Source organism: Drosophila rhopaloa, unplaced genomic scaffold, assembly GCF_018152115.1.
Source record: "Drosophila rhopaloa isolate 14029-0021.01 unplaced genomic scaffold, ASM1815211v1 contig_115, whole genome shotgun sequence".
Lineage (NCBI taxonomy): Eukaryota > Metazoa > Arthropoda > Insecta > Diptera > Drosophilidae > Drosophila > Drosophila rhopaloa.
Window position 1 is genome coordinate 15,354,322 of NW_025334990.1, and position 23,609 is coordinate 15,377,930.

Genomic DNA, 23,609 nt, shown 5'->3' on the forward strand with positions numbered 1-23,609 from the left:
TGTGGCTCTTGGGTTGGTTTTCCATTGTGCGGGGTTGAAAGGCCTCGTAAAAAAAAACAAGCGGAAAACTATAAAATGAAAAACACACACAGCCACTCGCTCATAATCGCACAGTAGCCATAGACTGTCTTAGATGCACCGAAAAAAATATAATCTTAAATTATAAAAATTAAATAATTCCTTATAGCTTTTATTCAATGTAAAGCAAGACTATAAGTGTTAAATTATTGAACTCTAGAACTTAATTATATAGTTATAATTATGGTTTCAAAGAATCAAAGCTTGAATGTAATAAACATTTAATATTGAAATTCCAAGTTTAATCCAAAAATTAAAACTAATATGTATATTTTTCTGAGTGTGGAAAATTGGTAGTGGAAGTCTCTTGCAGTTCCCCCAAGCCACGCGCATATATCTGCTCGTAAAAACAGCAAGCCACCAATGGATTTCCTCTCCGCCGCTCGACCACCCCATATTTTAGCCGATTCTTGGTTTGGTCATTAAGACGCATTATTGTTTGGATTTAAAATGGGGGGAAACGACGGATGATGAGACAGCGGGCGGTTTCATAGTGACTATATCCTGATTGCCGACAACTGATAGCTTTGCTTTGCATTTCTGTTTCAGGGGGAATTTATCAATTAAAATAATAAAGAGATTCAGACTGTGAAAATAATTAAATATATTTCCTTAATCTCATAATAATATCCAATTACTTTCAAAATAAATCAAATTGGAAATTAAGAATTTTAATTAATTTTTTAACATTTTATTATTTTAAAGTTACATAATTAATTATTAATTTAGATATTAATTTTTATATATGTACTAAACTATTATTTACATGTTTTTTGAGCTTAGCATCTACAAAATACCTTTTATCTGAATATAACACATTCTGGTAAACCATTCTTTTCCTGAAAAACTAAATTATATTTTGAAAAGAAAAATAAACTAAATTTAAATATAGAACTACAATAAAATAAACCTATATTTATTTACACAAAAATCATTATTCGGTTTAGAACCTTCTTTAAAAGCCAATCTATTAAAATTCCCCATTTAAGGGCAGAAGAAATTTAAAATTTGTAAACCATTTGTTAAATAAGAAAAATTAAGCTAACAAACCGTGTAAATAAACGATTTCAGTTAGAATTTTAAACTTTGCCGCGCAAGAACCGCTGGTTTCACCTCGGCAACACTGCCAGAAATACTGGCCAGCATAAAATACTGGTCACAAGTACACATAATCCTCCAGAAAGAGAGAGCCCCATCTGCACCCAGTATTTTCCATGGAGAGCACCAAAAGCCGGTTCCCACCAACAACTTCGAACAGCCGGCAGCGCTCAGTAATAAACAGACTTCGAGCGCGTGCAGTTCGGTGGTTCGATTCGACCAGATACTATATTCCATTCCGCTCCGCTCCTTTTCGATCCGTATTCGTACTGAGTTTTCCCGAGTTTCCCCCGACCAAAGAAATCACCCACCAAAAGCCGGTTCGGGATGCGATGATTATGATGATGATGATGATGATGCCAAGGATGCAGCTGATGCAGGCTGGCTCTTGTATCTTCGAGATACAAATTAAGTTGATTTGTTGCGCTCGCGTTCTCTTGGGTAATTGAACCCAAGTTCCTTGTGCCGCGGTCTTCGAGCATTTCATTGCATTTTGTGTATCTAGATACCTTTGTCGGTATCCGTCGCTTGTCAATCTGGTCACTGATAAAAAAGCAAACGCATCGCAACCACGAAACATAAACCAACGACAGCGACAACGACGGAAAATAAAAGTAACAAACAGCAAGTGGCGTATCTGTGTGTTCGGTGATAAATGCATTTCATGCGTTCCAACTATGTAAATAGCAATTTAATTTGAGTGTCCACAGTAAACATCAAAAAACCGCCCTGGACGTCTGTCCACCACCCCAGTAAGCCCCTGGTAAACCTCTGAAAACCCCTGAAAACCCCTGAATACCCCCCGAAAACCCCTGAAAAAGGGCAGTCGTCGTCGTCGTCTGTGGCATCCAAATATTGAATATTTACAAATGCGTTGAGTGCATTTTCGAGTGGCCGGCACTTACAGCGACTCTCTGGTGGATGTGCGAGTGTATTCATCGGATTGCCAGCCCCATAAAAATAAAACTCCGATTCCGATACGACTCTATATCCGATACGCGGTTGTGCAGGTGTTCGTACATATTTTTTGAGTCGCTAATTGAGAGCGGAGGTGTTGAAGTGGCCAGGATATACACGTAAATGGCTGCCAGGATGATCTCAATATACGGCTTGGCCATAGCTTTGATGACGGGTAAGTGGACTACCATTGGATTATGTGGGTTAAGTTGGGGGTTCCCCTTTTCTTGAGGGGGGGTTGACTACATTGAAACATCGGGGAATCTTATTTGCTTAAGGGGTTTAGGTTTTCAATTCGCTTTTATTTGCTTGTTTTGTTGGCGGCATTTCGAAATTGCTCTTGCAACTGGATCGCCTGCCAACTTCAAAGGAATCACAACATTTGTATTCGCCATTCCATCTTGAATGAGAGACCACCCATAATGCGGACTCTATTAACCCCGAGGCTCTTCTAGTCAAAAGAAACTACTCCTGTTACCTTATTCTTCGAAGGATATTTAACCACTATTTTTTGTCCTAGAAAGAAAAACCATAATCCCAACGTGCCTTTGTCTCTGGCAATTGAATTTGAAAGGCAAGCGGCGTGCAAAATGACTCAATTAAAAGTCAGCCAGGAGCCACCGAGCTGGCAGAACTAATTTGGAATAGGAGAAGGAAGCCAGCGGGAGAGGAAGCCGCTCGGAAAATTATGAGACTCAGTGGTAAGGACACGCTGGCCAAGTTCAAAATGAAGTCGTTTGGGCAAACATCAACAGCCAGAAAAGAAAAGCAAATAATGTGACGAACACACACAGGGAGAAACTAAGGATCTAAGGACATCATTATAGATGCCAGATGTTTGTATATAAGATGAAACTTTTCTTGAAAAAGTAGCTAACGAAAGAAACTTTATTTAATAAAAAGGATGTAATGTTTTTCCTACATTAGTATTTATGTAGGATTATGTAGTAATGTATAAAGGAATCACAAATAAAAAGGAATCAAACATGATGGTCTATCCTTTTAGATATACCTCAGTTAAAAACTTTTTCTCTCAGTGCCAACACACACACACTTGAAATAAAAGGACTGGCAAGGATCAGGATAGCCACTTGAAGTGAGACAAACGACGCCGAAATTTCGGCTAATCAAATATAGTTTACAGCAGGGTTTACGAGTGGGATAAGGATCGAGTCGGGGGAATGGGGATCTCGGGTCTCAAGAGGGACACACTATTATGCAAACGAAGGTCCTTAAATACGCACGTTTGTATGTGTGTGTGAGAGTGTGTGTGAGACAGGACTCTGAGCTGCAAACTGCTGACTGTTAAGTAGCACAAAGGCAAACAGCCGCTAACAAAAGCCAGCCGGCAGACAGCGAAGGAGCGGGGTATTCGGATTCGCATATTTCAAAATCTGTGCAACGCTACAGAGGTCCATTATTTGTATGGCAAATAATGTGGCTGTCAGTGTGTGTGTGTGCGAGTTCCTTTTGTGTGGCAGTCATAATTTGTTATTCAAGCATGCAAAATGCTGCATGCAACATGCCAGGGCAGAAGCAAAAGCATCGCTTCCCACATTAAGGGCAGCTGTGCCAACTACAAAACTCCCCTTCGCCAACCTTTGCCAACCCACCTCTGCCTCATCCTCATCCTCGTCCTCTTCCGCCTGTCTGCGTCCTTCGGCAACCTTAAAGACCTCAAGTCGAAAGTTCTCCAGAGAGCACTCTCACAAATTATATGAACTAGTCTGGCATTTGCTTAGAATTCAGGGAAATAAAGGCGGAATTCGACTACTAAATATAATATAACAAAAAACCCAATTTATAAGTCTCGAGTTATAGTCTCTTTATTTATGAAGTTTAACTTTAAAATCCCCATTGGTTTCATACTAAAACGGTTGAGTTCTCCGTACAAATATAATTTTATGAAGTGCTTTTCACTATGTAATGTAGACGGACGAGAAATAAATAAATGCTGGTTTTCTTCTACCAAATTAACTATCAAATGAAACCAAGATGATGAAATATATTTGACTGACAACTTAATACAATTCAAGAAACTTAAATAAACTAAAGGCAGATATAAATTATTAACATTAATTTTAGTAAAATAAATAACATTAAACCATATCTCATGTAATCCTTAAGCATTAAATGTACTTTGTAGAAAATTTAAAGAATTTAAAGAAAATAGAACTGGCGGAGATTTCTCTCAAAGAACATATATTTTTGTTATGTAAGACTTATTATTCACATTTCAATGTGGCTTGAAGTACAAAGCAAATGGTCGAGAGAAGTTCAACCGAAGTTGAAAGGAAAAATCCCTGAATAAACCTTGTGAGTGATTAGCCTTGCTGTAACCTTTAAATTGAATTCCAACTCCATCAAAGAATTCAGCCTATCTTGGGCTCCTTTCAGCCCAGGAGAAAACCCTAGATCAAACATTTGACGGGTAATTGTCAGACACATTTCCACTTTTCATTCAGTGCCTGTCTGGCAGTTGACTTGCAGTTTTCCGGCAACGCTTTTCCCAGACAAATACCGCACATTCCAGAGTGACAGTTCAGTTCTAGCTTCCCTTTTATTTACCCCCCAATCCACTCCCCCCTCAAAAGACACGGAATCAAATCAAAACGCCACCCATGGGGCAACTTCAAGTGGCTGCCACAGTGGGTTGCCTGATTATTACAACAATATTTCGCATTCATTGTGCTTAATCGACAAATGTTGCCGCACAATTTGTGGCAGTCGAAGTTGGATTTCTATCCGTATCTGCGTGGCATCTGAATCCGAATCTGAATCTGAATCTCAAGATGCTGATGAGCAGGAGGGCCGCAGCAGTTGGTACTCGTAATGCTGCCTGCTGCTGACTTGCTGATTTCAGTTATTCGAGCCAAACAAACGAACTAATTATCACACACACACAAGCGAAGAGGGTGAGGGGGAGAAATGGGTAATACACTGAGAAATTTTTCTTTGAACAAAACTATAAAAACATTGCCTGCATACAAATAATACCTATAACTCTATTTTAAATAGTGCGTTTTTGGTTGATCATTTTTCAAAGAAGTTTATTCGTTTTAATTAAATATATATTTTTGGAGTGTCATAAAAATCCATCGCAACCCAATCTTAACCCAAAATAGTGTCTTCATGTCTTTTAGGCCATTAGATATTAAACCAACAACTTAAAAATAAAACAATTATTTTAAGAGCCCTATTTAAAACAATGCATTTTTAAATAATTCTTCCCTAAAATCATTTCGGAAGATAGGAAACAATATTTTCAAATATTACTGTTAAAACTGGATCTTAAAGACTTGTACCATTTTCAGTCAGTAATTTATCTCTTTTTATTGGCTGACTTCTTTTCCGCTCAGTGTATATTTCCAGACAGATCGAGATGGGCAGTTGGGACCGGGACTGCCCGCTGCTGCGTGGTTCTGTCGCTGATGTTTGCAGCATCAACACTTTTTCAGCTTGCTGCTCCTGCTTCTCCACTGCCTCCTCCACTTCGTCCACCACTGCCTCCTCCACTTCGTCCTCCACTTGCTCCTCCACCCTCCGTTCCTCATCATTTTCCACGCCCCTCACGCATTTTCGTGCCCACATCAGCATCGGCGCAATCAGCGAACTGAAGAGGGGGACGCATATTTCTTTAATCGACGCCCAGTAACTGACTTTGTTCCCCCATCGCGAACTCGTTTTCCGCACGGCAAATTAAATCGATTCAGGGGGGGATCGGAAAAGGGGGGAGAGTGCCTGCCCAACTGCCTTTTTGGTTGGGCTTTCGTTTCGCTGCCTTGTATCATAACACGTCTGTGGAATATGTGACTGGCATATGAAACCCATGGAGCCCCTCCCCCCGAAGTCCCTGTAATGATGTTGTTCTTGCTGGCCCGCTTATTGATTCCGTGTCGTGGTCTCTGGCCCAAAGGAACTCTGCTGTGGAACCCCACAATCTGAGGTGTTGTCTCAAATTGCTCCAATTAGTGGCCAAATATAATGGTGGCCGTTTTGTAGTTCTTGTTCCTGGTCTCCTTACTCGTATAATCAAAAATAATTGCTTTTGAATTCCTTTAAGTTGCGAGTTGCGGTTGGGAATAATCTTGGGATACTTATTCACTTGACTTTTAGCCTCCAATGGCGCCACTTGTGGTCTTTTTAAACCAACTCTAATAGGATGAAGTCTTTGGGAGTTGGTTACTTGAATTTCTTGCCGGCTCATTAGGTAATCGTCATTAAAATGCATTCATATTTGCCTTACCTGACCATTGAATTGCATTTAAATGCAGCAAATTGCATTTGCGGCTGTTGATTTAATATAATAACCGAATTGCATTCGGGAAAAAAACAGTGAAATACACAAATTAAATGAATGAAAACATATTTCCCTCTGAATACGGTTCTTTTTTTTGCCCGGTTTTTATGGACGCCTTTTCTCCGGGCTTTTAATTATGTTGCCACAAAACTCTGAATACGTTTTTGTTTATTTTATTTTTCATACACATATTGTAATTTTGTATGAGGACACGCAACTTCGGTCGGTTGGCATTTTTGCTATACGGTTTTGTAATACTCTTTTCAGACATATGATTATATTTTTAAATCAAGTGTGAGTTAAAGTTAATACTTCAGTGATTTATACTAATGGTTAACATTTAAAATTCTTCTAAGGGCTGTTTAAGAATAATTTCAAGTTGTAAATAATCGATTTACATATATAAGGGTATTTTACTTTTCGTGGTGCCTCTGCTACTTTTCGCTTCCACTTTTTTAAGTATTTTGTTACTGGTGTTTTTGTGCTTTTACCCTTGCAAAGCGCTCAACAAAATTACATTTGCGTTAAACACTGTAATTTAAGCAGCTTAAGCGCATTTAATTTGTTTAAACCACTTTAATTAAACGAAATTATGTTTAATGCAGTTTTTTTTTAGTTAGTTATACGAAATTGTTCGAAAAGGGATAATTGTGATGAGCTTGGGCTGTGGAATTAAAATTTTAAAGCTGCAACTTTACCCTGTAATCATTGTAATATGTTTCTTCAACGAGTGAAATTTCACTAATTTTTGTATTTATTTTACAGCTCCCGTTTTGGCCAGCTCATCGCGATTCCTGCGACTGCCACAAAGTCAGTCGGTGGTGGAGAATGAATCCGTGGAATTCGAGTGCGAGTCCACGGATAACTACAGCGAACTGCACTACGACTGGTTGCATAATGGTGAGCACTGATTTACATATGGTATCCCATGGACACGCATTAAGCATTCGCGTTTCTTGCCAACCATTATTCCAGGTCATCGGATTGTGTATGACAAGCGTGTCTATCAAATCGGATCCAATTTGCATATCGAGGCGGTGCAGCGAACGGAGGATGTTGGCGACTATGTTTGCATCGCGACAAATTTGGCCAGCGGCGCCAGGGAGGCGTCTCCGCCCGCCAAATTGAGCGTGATATGTGAGTAGTTATCCCCGATTCCCCATGCCCCATGCCCCTTCCCCCAATCCCAGTTTCAGTCCCTCAATCGTTCGCAATAAGCAAATTGACTGATGGTTAAGGGCAACAGCAAATCTGACTTTGCTTGGGTAAATTAACAAAGCGCAATTGAATTGTATGCGAAGATACCCATAAACACTATGAAAAACTTTTATTTAAATAAATTTAATTTAAATTTAAAATTGGCACTAGAAACCTTTAAAGGCAGGAGTTGAGGAAAGCTGGAATTATACATTTATTTATCGAAATATGATATAAATGTTTTTATCGCAGACAAGCTTTTTAATATTTCGAAAAAACATAACTATAACATTAAATTTAAAAAGGATTGTTTTATAATTAAATGAGATATTTGAGCAACATAAATATATAGCTACTCGTTAAATCAATTCAATAACTCAAAGTCTCTATAAGACAAACTAAGTCTCGATAAGATCGACCTTATTTTTATTAAAACGTTATTTAGTTCATACTTCTTTTAAAATCTACTTATGTAGGTTTCCATGATTTCTCTGTGTGTAATTGCTAGGCATAGGGCAAATTCATTTGATTAATGCTGCATTTAATGGCATTCCGTTCCCGACTCCCCGCGGCCTCCCCTTGGACTCCCCTTGGACTCCCCTTGGACTCCCCTCGGACCCCCCCTGCCCCATCCCCTTTTAGATCTGGGCAAACCACAAGACAACAAGAAAAGGTAAAGAGGCATAAAAACACAACCGAAGCGGACGAAACACAGCACAACCAAGCGATGAAAGATAAAAACCGAAAGTTTTGATGTACATGCGTCAGATCCCATGCTAACCAAACCCCTCCCTGTGCCGCCCCAAGACCCCCTCCCCTTCCCCCCAGAATTACAGGAAGTGCAGTGCAGTGCACAGAATGCAGTCCCATGCACCGGAGCGTAAAGAAGAAGACCCAGCTAAATCAGAAGCCCACAGAAAGAAATAGATCATTCCATTTTGTAAATCAACAGATCGACACTTTTGATCTTTACAATAGTAAAAAATACAGAAAATTTAAGGAGTCCATTATTAAAATCACTATTATTATTATTGTTTTTTTATTAATGAACACATAAGAATAGTCATATGCAGTAAGATTATAGAATACTATTTTTCTAATATCTTGCGTTTAATTGATAATTACATAACTAAAATGTTTAAACATGTAAAATATCTCATTTTATTAGCTAGAAAACATTTTTTCATAAGTAATAAATCTATTAGTTTGTTTATTTAAAATATTCAGTTTAAGCCATTATCATAAACCAAGGTTTTTAGGACACTTAGTGATGTATTTGAGTTTGTATTTTACGAATCTAAACTATAGCTAATTAGCAACAATATATTTCTCAGTGTATTGATGACTCCCCTCAAGTAGCAAGTGCAGTTGCAGTTCTTGGCCTCGTGTTGAGGCAGCGGCGTCACGTGATTGATGTTCATTTAGTTGCATTTGCCTTTAAGCAGAAAAATGCATAAATTTAACAAACAGCTCCGCAGCGATCCCCAATCATTCCCCTTTCCTCTCTCCACAAATCTCGTGTAAACAAAACGCGGGTTTTTATGCACAATCTGGAGTGCATGTGTTTGGGGAACTTCTTTCGCTATAGAAGATATATCTGGTATCTGGTAGCTGCTATCTGCATCTGCATTTGCATTTGTATCTGTAGCTGGCCTGTCAGCGCGGCCACGGCATCCGAGTTGTGATCAAAGCCACCCAACAGCCAGGGTCTGCTATTTATACAGCAGCCTCATCTCAAGTGTTTTTAGCTAATTAATTAACTAATTAATTTGTAGTTTAGGGAGTTGATTTTAATTGCCGCAGTTCCCCCTCCTGTTCAAAAAAGCAGCTGCTGTTGAAAGTTCGTGGAGAGGGTATACGATATCTGAGAGGATGCTCGATGGGAATGTATCTTGGCGCCAGCTGAAGCTAAGTGGGTTATGTGATTACAACCCCCTGCCCAGTTTGCATCAATCTCATAATTCCTGAGTAGCAGACAAAAACTATTAAAATATGCATGGACCTTAGGATGGAGGATGGTGTCGTTGGTCTGAAGTTTTGGGTTCGTAAACGATTTTATTCAGGAGCCATCGCCATTGTCTCCCGTCTGCATTGTCTCCTTTGGGATTTTCTCGTCTCCATTTTCCTCGGAAATAAGTGTTCAATTAAGCGCGAGAAAAGTGACATTTTCGCTTGCAACATTTAACAAATTTGCGATGGAGAATAAATGGCAAAAAGACAGTGGGAATGGTAAAAGGAAATCCAGTCTGATATTTTCTTAAAAGACAGTTTAAATAAAGAGAGATTAATAGAAAGATTAATGGGCTTTGATATATAGGTGGGTAATAAATAGATAGATTGATATTTAGACAAATTAAATATAAGGAAATATTAATAAAGGCTATACATAAACCGTTTAGAGAATAAAACCCTTTCTATCAAGTTGGGAATGGTAAAACAAATTTAATTGGAATTTATTTGGCTGTTCACCGCATAAACGGAAACATGACTAGTTAAATATCTAAAATAGTTGTAGAAAAGAAAAAGAGAGATAGTTTGAAATGAACATAAAACTAAACAGTTGATTAAGAAGCAGTTCCATTTAACAAATTCACATAAAATCAAGTCTTTAAGACGCCTGCAATCTCAACGGCCAAGTCGAGCAAACCCCTTTTCTGGGGATCATAAAAACGGGAAGACAAATGCTGACAGTGCCTGCCAACTAACCGATGACTACAAAGAATTAAGCAGACAGCGAAGAAATTAAACAGACAGCGAAACGGCAATAAAACCAGGACCCAGAATCAAGTCAGGGCCAAAACAAGGAAGAAAGGAGCGGTGCCAGACCGAAAAACCAGACGACGACGACGACTGGCTCCTGAAAGGAGGAGAGGGGAAGGGAAAGGGGAAGGACATTCCAAACATTTGCTCAGCGAAAGGGGTTGTTGGACTCTCAGGACTCAGCCAGGATACACAGACTAACCATTGAACAGCTGAGCGGAGCTGGTGGCTAAAAGCAGAGTGTTTGTATGCTGAAATGTACAGGGGGAAATGAAATGCAACATTAACACGAAACATAAACATAAAATGAGAAATGGCAGCAGCAACATCAGCAGCAACAATGGCAACCGAACAGCCAGCAAAGTCATAAAAACCAAACAAAATGCAAAGACACACCAAGGACGAGGGAACAGAGGGGGTTGCGGAGGGGGTGGCAGGACGAAAAGCAACCCCCAAATCGGCAAACCAGGCACCCCCATCACATATAGACTTTTGCCGCTGTTGTATCTGTGCTCTAGACACAAGTTCAAGTTGACTGCAGTTGGCAAGTTGGGTTTTTATTTTACGGGCATGGGGGTGGAAAGGGATTCCCGGGGATCCGCGAGGGGGGAAACCGGATAATTTTCATTTTGTGAATGCCGGAAAAACGCATAAAATTTTACGAGCCGAGCTCGGAGAACATTAAAGGGGACGACGACGACAGCGACAGACAGACCGAAAAACAGAAAAACAGACACGAGCTTGGAAACAGAAAACAGAAAATGTAGCCAACTTTTTGGCGCGCTATCCTTCGACCTCTCACAGTCTCTATTTCTCTTTACACAGCAAAGAAAATAATAGTTTATATTTGAAATTATATCTGGATAAAGAAAATTTCAAATCAGTGAAATACTTGTCAAACATAATTTACTTTTGCCAAAAATATCTGTAAAGCTTTGAAACATTTTTATTTTATTTTTATGCCATCACTTGTTAACTTGATTGTATTTCGACATACATATAAACCAAATGATTTCTTTTCATTTTTATAAACACCACAACATGTTCGTATATATTACTCATTTAAAAATCTGACATAAAAATAAACCAAATTTTTGAGACAAGAAAATATGATCTTAAAGACTGAACAGATTTTCTGCAATTTAACCAAGAGGTTTATAAAAATGTAACCCAAGCGTTATCTAAGTAGAGATATTTTTTTCTGTGTATCCCTTTCGACTACTCTTTACCCAGCTCTAGGATTTTCTTTATTTTCTCTTTTTGGCATTTATTTTACTTTTAGCTTTTCTCTGTTGTTACACGAGTTGATCATTAGCAACTTTCGGGAAAAAGCATTAGATGGCAGCAGCGACAGGAGCGTAGTTCAGGGAATCCCCCACGAAAAGGGGGTTATGCCCTTGCAAGAGGTCAAAGGTCAGAGAATCTCCAATCCCCTTTCAGTAAGCCACTGGCAGGAAAAACTAGAGAACATCCGCAAAGCAGACAATGTGCGATAATCGAATGTTTAACGTTTTAATTTGAAAATCGTTTGGGGGTGCTGAGACAGCGACTGGCCCAACTTTAATTAAAGATTGTATGATAACGCACTGGAGGACCCATGGAATGTGCTACGGTCAGTCGTTGCCATAAATTTTCCATAAATGGCTGGCCACTGAAATTGGAGAGCAGAGGCAAAAGGAAATGGGAAAATCTGAAATTCATTGATACCGAAATCCGTTGATGAAAAGCCCCCAATCGATTTGTATCTGAAGCACAAAATGATCTGTGGAAATAGTTCATTTGTTGAGTGATTATCTGCAAACAATTTTGATATACAGCACCCTGCATCTGCGCCAATTTGTGAAATGGGTCAATAACTTGTAAGCCGCTTTGTGCCCAGAACCAATTGAAGTGAAATGGAGTGGAGTGCTGGCCACTGGCCACTGTGTCCAATTGGAAACACAGAAGGGCTGCATAAGTCCATTAACGTTTACAATTACTGCCGGCCACTTCAGAAATTCAGAGGCACTCCTATGGTCTCCCATTTCCATCTTTCAGTGGACACGGGCCACTTGGCTTTATGACAGCGCTGAAAACATTTCCACTCGACTTGGACTCACAACTCCGGCCGGCCGAATAATCTATTTTTGATTATCAATTAATTATATTTTCATAAAAGCGATAAAAGTGAATGCAGCCCAGTGCAGCTCCGAAAAAACAAGAGTTATCTTATCGCGGTTCTTGGCGAAGCGGGCTCATAGTTGACGGCATAAGACGCAGTCGGCACACTTATTCAGCCTTTGGGGTCTTCAGTTTGTTGGGGGGAGGGGGGAGGGGGTTGTGGTTTCTTTCAAGACCCGATAACAACGATCTGCTCTCCAACTCCCCAGGCAACTGTCAATTCCGATATCTATAATTCTGCCCGCCTTTCGACATTTACTTCCACTTTGTTTACCCAAGGCGTCTCTATTTTTCTACGTTTTTTTTTTTTATGGGTCCCGGTCTTGGACTCACACCCCTCGGCATTCCGGCAATTGTTTACAGCGATTGTGGTTTATGCTCCAGCCAGCGAAAAGTTTAACAAATTTATTTTGTTTCGGAGTCGTGTTGGTTTACTTCGCTTTATTTTCCTCCTCGTTCCCAGTGTGTTTACCTCGTCTTGCACGTTCAACGTGTGAATGACGGCCGCTTTCCGACCCCGCCCGTAACTCCAAAATCACCCTCCTCCTCGTCGGGACCACTCCCACTCCCACTACCACTCCCACGCCCCCCTCCCCCTCCCCCTAAACAGGTATATAGCCCATTATCCCAGAGGTGTCAAAAGATCTGCAGCCTCTGACGATGCATACATCAGCCTAATGAGACGCTCGTTAATTAGCGAGACGCGGCTAGGTCGTAATTTCAGTTACAGTTAGACCACGTTTTTCCTACCTGCCGGTAGTTAGCCAACATGGTCTAAAGTAGTAGGTAGTAGTTCCTCAGATCATACAGTGTTCGGCAAAATGAGTAGTCGAAAAGATAAAGATTTATGTGAGGTAGCACGAAAGAATCTCTACATAAGTTTAAAGTACTCCTAGATTGTATCATTTCTGACAGAGGAAGGAAATATAAGCATTTGCCATTAAATGTATCTTTAAGATGTATCTAAGTTACTTACTTACTTTTTTAGATACTAAAGCAAACAACAAGGTAAACTAAAGTAAATATACAAGTTATGTTACTTCTGAATTCTTTTTAATCTACTTACAATACTTACAATTACTTACCATACATTTTTCTATATTTCATCCAAAAACAAATCGACAAGTAGATTTTAAAGTTACTAATAAAAGTAAGAAATTGATAGTGAAGAACTTAGTGTTTTTCTAATCATTTTATGGTATTTTAAGACAGCATCTGAAAGATGCTTTGAACATAGGGCTGCAATTCATACAGATTTCATACATAACTATTAGATGCTTTTGTATACCTTATCTATCAACAAAGTGTAGTAAATACCTAACAGATTTGATGCTCAGTACCAGTGTCCATAAACAAAATTTCCACACTCTCGAATGCTTGTCCATCAGATACTTTTGTGTTTACCCCTCAAGATGCGAGTTGTGTCCGCAAATGCTGAAGTTGAATCGACTGCACACTTTACCTGCTGCTCAGTTCCCCCCAGATGTTTGGCCATCCATTAGATACTTTCGCTCGCAGCCCGTCTAAGTGCCAATTAGTTCACTCTACTGTCATTTTAGTCGTAACATATACCAAAAGTTTGTGCCACAGGCCAACAGAACGTATCCGTCGTCGTCGTCGGCTGACGGACGTGCCCCAAGAAGAGCAAATACACAAATACACAAACACATTTCAAACTTTTGACACTTCCCCAACGGAGACGAAGACACGGCTCTGTTTATTGAGTTGTTGCTGTCGGTCTTGGGCCGTTCTGTTTTTCCTTCGCCTGCCACCAAATAAGTGTCTACAAATATTTAGAGGCATTTTTTTTGTTCACTGACTCCGCGAGACGCAAACAAAGTCGGTGCCCAAACAAGATTTATGTGCATATGTAAATTTTCTCTAACGCGGCCAGCAAACCGCAGCACAACAACAGACCTGGCAAACATTCAGATAGCCGAAGAGGAAAATATCCATAAAACATACATCAACCATTTGCCTAGTCCGCTCCTTCGGGCCGCAGATAAAAAATGTTTTATGAAAATTATGGCACCATCTCTGAAGGCTGCGCCGAATACTCGAATACATATACAAAGCAAATAACGAATCGGACAAAAAACAATTTGAATAAATTATTTGGCTGGGATTCCAAATTAGAACTTTAAGGCGAAACATTGCTCGGCATTCTACAATTATCACTCCGAGATATAAAAGTAGTGCCGTTCACATCGGCACAATGGGCTGCAGATACACGATTGCAACTAGAAGATATGAAGGAAGTCCGGTAATACAAAAGTCAGACACTGTAAAACATTTTCGTATTGGAAAAAAAACAGGAAGGTATTAAAAGTTAAACAGATCAAACAATTTTATGAGCTATGATTAATAACTACTTTCAATAAGTTTCATAATGTTGTACATTAGTAACTTGAAATAGTAAAACAAAAATAAAGGTAACAGGTACAGGATAGTTATATTATTAATTCAAGAAATATCTTAAAAGTTAAAGATGTAAAGCATTTAAATTTCTACTGGTTTTTGAAAAATGTGTCTTATGATTGCACATCAATAAACAACAAGTGTAAAGGAACTTAACTCTAAGCTGAATATTATTATCCAGTGAATGAGTATAGTTCCATATTTTGATCATTTAAAACTCAATTAAGGAATGGAAATATCGATAAGCTCCTGTCATATTTAAGTTGCAAACAAGAATTTTTTTCCTGTGCCGCAATTGTGAATGCTAGCGTGTCTGCAACATGACCGGCCACGCCCCTTGCGCCTCCGGCTGCCACTAAAACATAAATTAAACCCTATGCCATGGCATAGAGTTTAGAGAGCAGCACATTCTTCTTTTGCACTGCAGTTTTCCTCTGTTTTTCCCACTTTTTTATGCGCTTTTCTTTTCCGCCACAAAAACTCTTTTCACATGCGGCAATTGTTGGCAAGTACCGTTCCATTCCGTTCCGTCTGGCCAAGAAGTGGAAAAGCCCGGGGGCCAGGAAAATCGGGGGGCATGTGAGCATTTACATATGGGCATCGGCAAGGTGGGTTGGGGTTGGAGGTGGGGTTGGGTTGGGGCTGGGGTCTTGGTCTCAGTCTTGGTCTTCCCCTGACTGACAGTTCAATTTATGCTTCCTCGGCACCTTAAATGGGCTGCCTGGCTTCGCCGATAAAGACAAAGATTGCAGCGTCGTGTTCGGCGCTGAACTGACGATAAAATGCACTTAATGCCGCGCGAAATTCTCGTACTTGCAAGGGAAATATGTATAACCGAGGGCCCGCAGAACCAGAAAGCAGAAATGCAGAAAATCAGAAAGAAGAAACGAGCGGAGCGAATTCGCAGTGCCAAGAAAACGCATTAAGGCTAAATGTATCTTCCGGATATATTATGCATATTTATGGAATGCCAGCCTATTCGGTTTCACCGGGGCTGATCAATAACTTGCAGGGGCGTCGGCGTCTCTCCGCCAAACTGAATCCCACTGACCGAACTGCAAAGGCAACCCTCGGCCCGCGTTTTGCATTAATTCAATTAGTTTATAGCCCACACTCATTTCACAGCTTACATCTTCGCATCTGCTCGGTATTTCACACGGAGAGAAAATATCTGCGAGAAACATACGTTTGGTGTATTTACCAAAAATAGTAGATTATGGGTTCCTAGTTTATTATCCTTTTAAAAAAGGAAACTACTTAAATAAATGGTTAGGAATTCGTAAATTGTTTTAGGAATCAGTTTTTCACGTCTAACAATGTAGACAAAATTTATATCTTGTTAATACAAACTTCAAGGTTGCAAGTTTTCTCTGCTTGCAGTCCATTTTTAGACTACGGTTATGAGAAATTGGGCCAAAAAGAATTTTAATGATGCTTATTACATTCAAAGATTATTTTTTTAATTTAAAAAATGCTAAAATTTTAAACAACTGTCGAACGTTTATGACTTGAATCATGTTCTGCCATCAAAATAACTTCATACTATGTAGACTTCGAGTTATTAAATTGAATTTACCAGTATTATAGTTATGTTGCCAATAAAAATAACTTCAAGTCTTTGTTTTAAAATAGGGAATTATGATATGAGAAATCCCCTTAATAACTTACCCATTTCTCTGTTTAGATCTCGAATCGGCCAGTGTGCAATTGCTGGGCAGCAATCGCAACGAGCTGCTGCTGAAGTGCCACGTGGAGGGTGCCTCCGGGGATTCGGAACCGCTCCAAATCGAATGGTATCGCAACAGTGCCAAGTTGAGCAGCTGGAAGAACGTGCAGCTGGACCAGCACCGCCTGATAGTCCGTCAGCCGGGATCCGCCGACGATGGCCTGTACCGCTGCACCGCCTCCAATGCGGCGGGTCGGGTGATGAGCAAGCAGGGGTATGTCTACCAGTCCAGTGCGAAGTGCCTGCCCAGACTTCCCAGGCGGAAGAACCAAAAGCTGCTGGAGTCCTGGGACAAACAGACATTCCTGTGCCGTGGAAAACGTGGAGGCTCTGGTGGATTGGAGTCACTGCCCGCTGCTCCGGAGAATCTGCGCATTGTCCAGGGACCCACCGCCCAGGTGGTCATCAAGGAGGGTGAACCCACGGCCCTGACCTGCCTCTACGAACTCCCCGACGAGCTGCAAAACCAACGCATTCAGCTTCGCTGGCGGAAAGATGGTAAACTTTTGCGGCAGGTGGAACTGGGTGGTTCGGTGCCCATACCAGGACACTCCTCCGATTCTGGCAAGGATTCCCTGCTCCGGGAAGATGCCCGACTGGTGCTCCACAAGCAGAACGGCACCCTGAGCTTCGCCAGCATCATAGCCAGCGATGCGGGTCAGTACCAGTGTCAGCTGCAACTGGAGGCCCATGGCCCGATCAACTCCTCGCCTGGAGTCCTCGAGGTCATCGAGCAGCTCAAGTTTGTGCCACAGCCCACGTCCAAGAATCTGGAGCTGGACGCCTTGGTGGCCAAGGTTCACTGCAAGGCTCAGGGAACTCCAATGCCGCTGGTTCAATGGATGAGGGTAAGTAATCTTTGGGAATTTCGGGATTTAGATTGTACCATTTTGTATTTACTGGGGAAAGGTATTTTGAAAAGTATAAAGAAACCTTATAAAAATCGTGGGAGAGAAAAGGATAGAATATCAAAGATAATATTCTATCCAGTTCTCTCCCACGATTTTTAAAGTATGTATTAACATTCTTTAAAAAACTATAACTAACTTGTGGCCATACTCTCTTTTAACACTTAAAAAACCTAAATAAGGGATTTCATAATTTTAATAAATTTCTTCTTAGAGGCCCTTAAATAGGCATTTCTCTTCTTGACAATCAAAAAACCTGTCAATTCAAACTAAGTACTGAACCAAAGAAAACCCGATAGACCCCCGTTTATTCAGTTATTGCCAAGGTACCTCGGTCTTCATTTTGACAGCTCTCAAATGGAAATGTTAGACACTGCTACCACCTTTTGGAACCACTCCATTTCGGTGATGGCCACATGTCACTGACAAATTGAAAAACGCGCAACGCGCCGTTGGGCAAACTTTTCCTTCCAAACAAACCGTTTCATATGCAAAACTCTATTGAGTCTATCTGGCCTAAGCACCCTTCTTCCCATTTCCCAGTCCTCGGGAAAACCCACTCTATTCGCCTGCCATTGAGCGTTTTGTGTTGCCAGCTGTTTGCCATGGCCAACCAATTTCGGCAACTGTTTGTCTATTTGGGAACGGGCCGAAAAAAGAAAATCGAACCCTTTCAAAAGAAGTTTTTCATTTGGACGAAAAACAAACCTGGCTCAAAACCTGTTCAAAGTGTTGGCGCCCTTTTTTGGTTGTTTTTCTGCATTTTTGATGAAAACGCATGGCACACGTTGGCAAATTGGTTGGTAATGGTCAGCTGTCTGTTTCTATTACTCACAGACACCGAGCAAAAAATATTGCCTTTTAACTTGATATTCACAGATTCCAATTTTCTATTTAATTTGCATATCTCTTTGATATTCTAATATGGAAAACGGGGACAACGAAGATATCTCTTGTTATTTAGAATCAGTTATTAAAGTTACTAAAAGTCGGATGAGAAATATTTTATTTTTGTTTTCACCATCCTTTTTATACCCTTGCAGAGGGTATTATAATTTCAGTCAAAAGTTTGCAACGCAGTGAAGGAGACATTTCCGACCCTATAAAGTATATATATTCTTGATCAGCATCACCAGGAGAGTCGATCTAGCCATGTCCGTCTGTCCGTCCGTCTGTCCGTCCGTCTGTCCGTCTGTCCGTCTGTCCGTCCGTTTCTACGCAAACTAGTCCCTCAGTTTTAAAGCTATCTGCTTGAAACTTTCCCAAAAGTTGTCTTTCTATTGCAGGTAGTATATAAGTCGGAACGAGCCGGATCGGGCCACTATATCATATAGCTGCCATATAACTGAACGATCGGAAATGCCATAACTTTGGTGTTTTTAAAGTTAGGAAGTTGGGATTTTCTATGGGTTTTATTTTTGGCCAATCAATCCGACCTACCAAATTTCATAAGGATCGGCCGACTATATCTTATAGCTGCCATATAACTGAACGATTGGAAATGATATAACTTTGGTGTTTTTAAAGTTAGGAAGTTGGGACTTTTTATGAGTATTAAGAATGCATCATATGAATAATTTTGGAGAATATAATTTATAGAATATTCTGCAAGGGTATATCAACTTCGGTTCCGCCCGAAGTTAGCTTTCCTTTCTTGTTTATTATATTTTCCGAACTAAAATAAACCATGACCTTTAAGAAAGTTACATATCTAGATTTTTAATACCATTTAATAAATCTTTTAAAACAAAATTTTCTTCTAATTTTAATTCTTATTTATGTCTATATTTTTTCTGTGCAGGATGGTGGGAATACTTCGTTACCCGACCAAGTAGAAGTGGATGCCAATGGAACACTTATCTTTAGGAACGTGAACTCGGAGCATCGTGGCAACTACACTTGTTACGCGAGTAACACCCAAGGTCAGATCAATGCCACGGTGGCCATAAATGTGGTGGTCACTCCCAAGTTCAGTGTGCCGCCAGTGGGTCCAATTGAGACCTCCGAACTGGGCACCGTGGTGATGCATTGCCAGGCGATTGGTGACCCCAAGCCGACGATTCAGTGGGACAAGGATCTCAAGTATCTGAGTGAAAACAATACGGATCGGGAGAGATTCAGGTTCCTGGAGAATGGCACTCTGGAGATTCGGAATGTCCAGGTGGAGGATGAGGGCAGCTATGGTTGCACCATTGGCAACAGTGCGGGTCTCAAGCGCGAAGATGTCCAGTTGGTGGTGAAAACAAGTGGCGATGGTTTTGCTCCAGAGGAATCCGGCGGTGATGGCTTCCTGGTGACCCGAGCTGTTCTCATCACCATGACAGTGGCCCTGGCCTACATAGTTCTAGTGGTGGGTCTAATGTTGTGGTGTCGCTATCGTCGTCAAGCCAGGAAAGCCCGCCTGAACGAACTGAGCACCAAGGAAGCTGGCGGAGATCAGCCGGATGCCGTGGTAAATGGCAAGGGATCCGAGCAGGAACCCTGCCTCTCCAAGCAGCACAATGGCCACAGCAAGTCCAGGTCCAAGTCCAGTGGGGATGCCCAAAAGTCCGATGACACAGCCTGCAGTCAGCAGTCGAGGGCCTCCAAGAAATCCGCTCACATTTACGAGCAATTGGCTCTGCCAAGATCAGGACTCAGTGAACTCATTCAGATTGGTCGCGGTGAATTCGGGGATGTCTTTGTCGGAAAACTGAAGGCCACTTTGGTGACCAGTGGCTCACCCACGGATAAAGATGCGGATACGGAAAAGCAGCACAGTAATAGCGAAAATGGCAGTGGTGGAAGTGGAAGTGGCAGTACCACACTGAGTACCCTCAACGAAAAACGACGATCCAAAACCTCCATGGATGACATTGAGGAGATCAAGGAGGAGGAGCAGGAGCAGCAGGATCAGACGGGTCTCGAGCAGCTAGTCCTGGTTAAGGCCCTCAACAAAGTCAAGGATGAGCAGGCCTGCCAGGAGTTCCGACGACAATTGGATCTCCTTCGCGGCATTTCACACAAGGGTGTAGTACGTCTATTTGGCCTGTGTCGCGAAAAGGACCCACACTACATGGTGCTGGAGTACACCGACTGGGGCGATCTCAAGCAGTTCCTGCTGGCCACCGCCGGAAAAGTAAACACCGCCACCGCAGGAAGCTCCTCGCCGCCGCCACTGACCACCAGCCAGGTTCTGGCCGTGGCCTACCAAATCGCCCGAGGAATGGACGCCATCTACAGAGCTCGTTTTACTCACAGGTAAGATCATTGATCTACGTTTATATAGAAATTGCATTATAGAATAGAGTTGAAATAGAAATCAAATAATTTAAGGAGGTCACTGAAGACGTCTAAAGTTTGAAAACATTAAAAAAGGAGCATAAAAGTATGCTTTAAAAAATTAAACAAAAATATCCTTCAGATTAAAAACTAGATTAAAATTTGATCGTATCCTATACTATATCCTTGTTCCTAGCTTATGTGATTTGAAACTAATATTGGCTTTCCTGTTTATTTTAATTAAACATTTCTTATAATTCGCATCATATTTTTCTTAACTTCTCAGGGATTTGGCCACTCGAAACTGCGTGATCTCCAGTGAGTTCATCGTGAAGGTCTCCTATCCGGCTCTCTGCAAGGACAAGTACAGCCGCGAGTACCACAAGCACCGGAACACGCTACTCCCGATCCGCTGGCTGGCACCGGAGTGCATACAGGAGGACGAGTACACCACCAAGAGCGACATCTTTGCCTATGGAGTGGTGGTGTGGGAGCTCTTCAACCAGGCCACCAAACTTCCCCACGAGGAACTGACCAACGAGCAGGTGGTGCAGCGATCGCAGGCAGGCTCCTTGGAGTGGACCGTCGCCGACTCGACCCCCGACTGTCTCAGGGAAATATTGGTAAGCATCTCGACATCCCAATCTTTATATTATATTACTTTCTGGTAGCAGATTTAATAAGCAAAAATACAAAATTAAAGCAACAGGATTCGCTACTTACCTTCTTCTTTGTCTTTTCTTTGAACTTGCATTATATCGTTTGGAAAGTTAAGTCTTTCTTAATTGTCAGTGGTTCAGAATTTGAAATATACCTCAAGAACATTGTTTTTCATATTTATTCTTATAGTTTTCCTTGGGTCTTATGGGTATGCTTCATACATAAAATAAATGTAGCTTACCGATTGTTAATTAATACTGTCTGTTAAGATTTATAATGAAAGTAAAGAGATATATTTGGGTATCCTATCTCCTTGTTTAGCAGTATTTTTAAGTGTATGCCAGCTATAGACCTTGATCATCGCCAGACTTGACAATTAATTTTTCCCACCTTCTTGTCCCATTTCAGCTCTCCTGTTGGGTGGCCAATCCCAAGGAGCGACCCTCGTTCAGCCAACTGGGGGCTGCCCTCAGCAAGGCGATGCAGAGTGCCGAAAAGTGAGGCCAGACTGATGGAGCAAATGCCAAAAAGTAATTCGTAGTATTGTCTTTAGTGTCTGCCCGAGTATTCTCTCCGCTATTCTAGGCTTAAGTTCGACGCCTGTTCAACATGCGTACTTAATGGCACACAGACCGATGGCTAAATTTTAACAGTAACTGTACAAACACACCATATACACACACTATATATTTGAATGGGGATATCTTCGAGAATAGTATTTGCGTGGTGCTGCATACACACCAGTATGCAGCTAAAATGTACATAAAAACTGCCACAAATTTGCATTTAAACCAGTTGAAGCATTTCTAGGATTAGTGCATTTTAACCTTCATCAGCATTTTATAATCGACTTCTAAGCTAATTTAGTACGTATAAATACACGAACATATGCATCACACAAAACAACGAGCGATTTCGATGCTTTTAAACATTGAAAAACTAAGCCAAATTTTAAGTTTAGCATTGAGTAAAATACACCCACATATTTTATCACACGCCTAGTTATACATTTATATGCGTAAGAGAAAAAAAACAGCCGAAAACAAATTTATGACTAGCCATTTAAGCTTTGATGCATGTTTACAAAACATTTAAATAAACCCGAATAAATAAAATTAACCAAAAAGCAAAAATTCAAAGTCTCGGCTTGATTTCAATGGGGAAAGGCAATAGTCTCGTTGGGCTACTATTTTTTATAGGCATTTCATTTGGCATGGCAAATTTGTTGAGGGTCCTTTGGGCCCAAGCGGACTTGGCTCATTCACACTTCACTTGATTTGAAAAATGAGCGCCTATTGAATGGCGGATTGGGCCATCGTCTTGCCTCCACATCTTTTCCCAAAACGATTGACAAACAAACATGGCAATAAACCGTAAAGTTGCCCAAGCTTATTGGGGCTTAAAGTCGCCTCTCGCCCCCTTGGTTTTTACTCCGCCCGGAAGTTCCAGCGCCTATGTAGCCAAAAAGTTTCGTCGTGCGAAAACTTTGGCCAGGACCAAATCCAGGCTATATTTGCATTCGAATCAGCAGCAAAAACAACACCGTTACACAATGAGTTGCCATTTTCCTAGGCTAGTGGATAGGCTGCTTAGCTTTTCCCGGCACGTACAAATATCTGCCTGTCATGAATATCAAATGCCTGCCGAAAAAAGGTTGATTGAACAGTTGGTAGCAGGAAAAAAAAAGGAAGAGTATAAAGGGATTGTTAGAATGAGAAAGAAGAATGTTTGATACTCTCTATAAGAGACTGTGCGTTCAGTATATTCCCACAAAGAATTTAAAGAGTTTTTTTTTATTCAAAAAGTAAAATACTTCCCTGATGAGCACTCTTTAAAATTGAAGTTCCCCTTTGATAGCTGATAAAAGCATTAGCGGACCACATCTCCACTTTGGTTGTATAAACTCAAAGGCTCAACTGCACTTGCAATTGGTAAATCTGCCTAAAATAAAATATTCGAATTGCCGCACATGGCGTATGCGCAATATTTGCAATGTTTGTAATGGTACGGCAGCTGTACAACAAAAGCCTAAGCTCGGCATGAGAGAAACATAAAAATGCCATTTCACATGGCTTTTAATTTATTA

General features: G+C 40.8%; 1 protein-coding gene across 1 annotated transcript; it reads left to right on the forward strand.

Annotated features, from left to right (window-relative positions):
* The first annotated feature begins 1,344 nt into the window (after window positions 1-1,344).
* On the forward strand, window positions 1,345-22,656 carry LOC108049242 (tyrosine-protein kinase-like otk). Its single transcript, XM_017130366.2, has 7 exons — window positions 1,345-2,308; window positions 7,199-7,333; window positions 7,409-7,570; window positions 16,653-17,542; window positions 19,404-20,842; window positions 21,150-21,486; window positions 21,932-22,656. The coding sequence occupies exons 1-7, from the start codon at window positions 2,257-2,259 to the stop codon at window positions 22,022-22,024; spliced, it is 3,108 nt and encodes a 1,035-aa protein (XP_016985855.1). The 5' UTR covers window positions 1,345-2,256; the 3' UTR covers window positions 22,025-22,656.
* The last annotated feature ends 953 nt before the right edge of the window (window positions 22,657-23,609 follow it).

Coding starts and splice junctions, on each gene's coding strand:
- LOC108049242 (XM_017130366.2), top strand. CDS start 2,257: ATGGCTGCCAGGATGATCTCAATATACGGCTTGGCCATAGCTTTGATG. Junction 7,334..7,408: donor CTACGACTGGTTGCATAATG/GTGAGCACTGAT, acceptor CCATTATTCCAG/GTCATCGGATTGTGTATGAC. Junction 7,571..16,652: donor CGCCAAATTGAGCGTGATAT/GTGAGTAGTTAT, acceptor TTCTCTGTTTAG/ATCTCGAATCGGCCAGTGTG.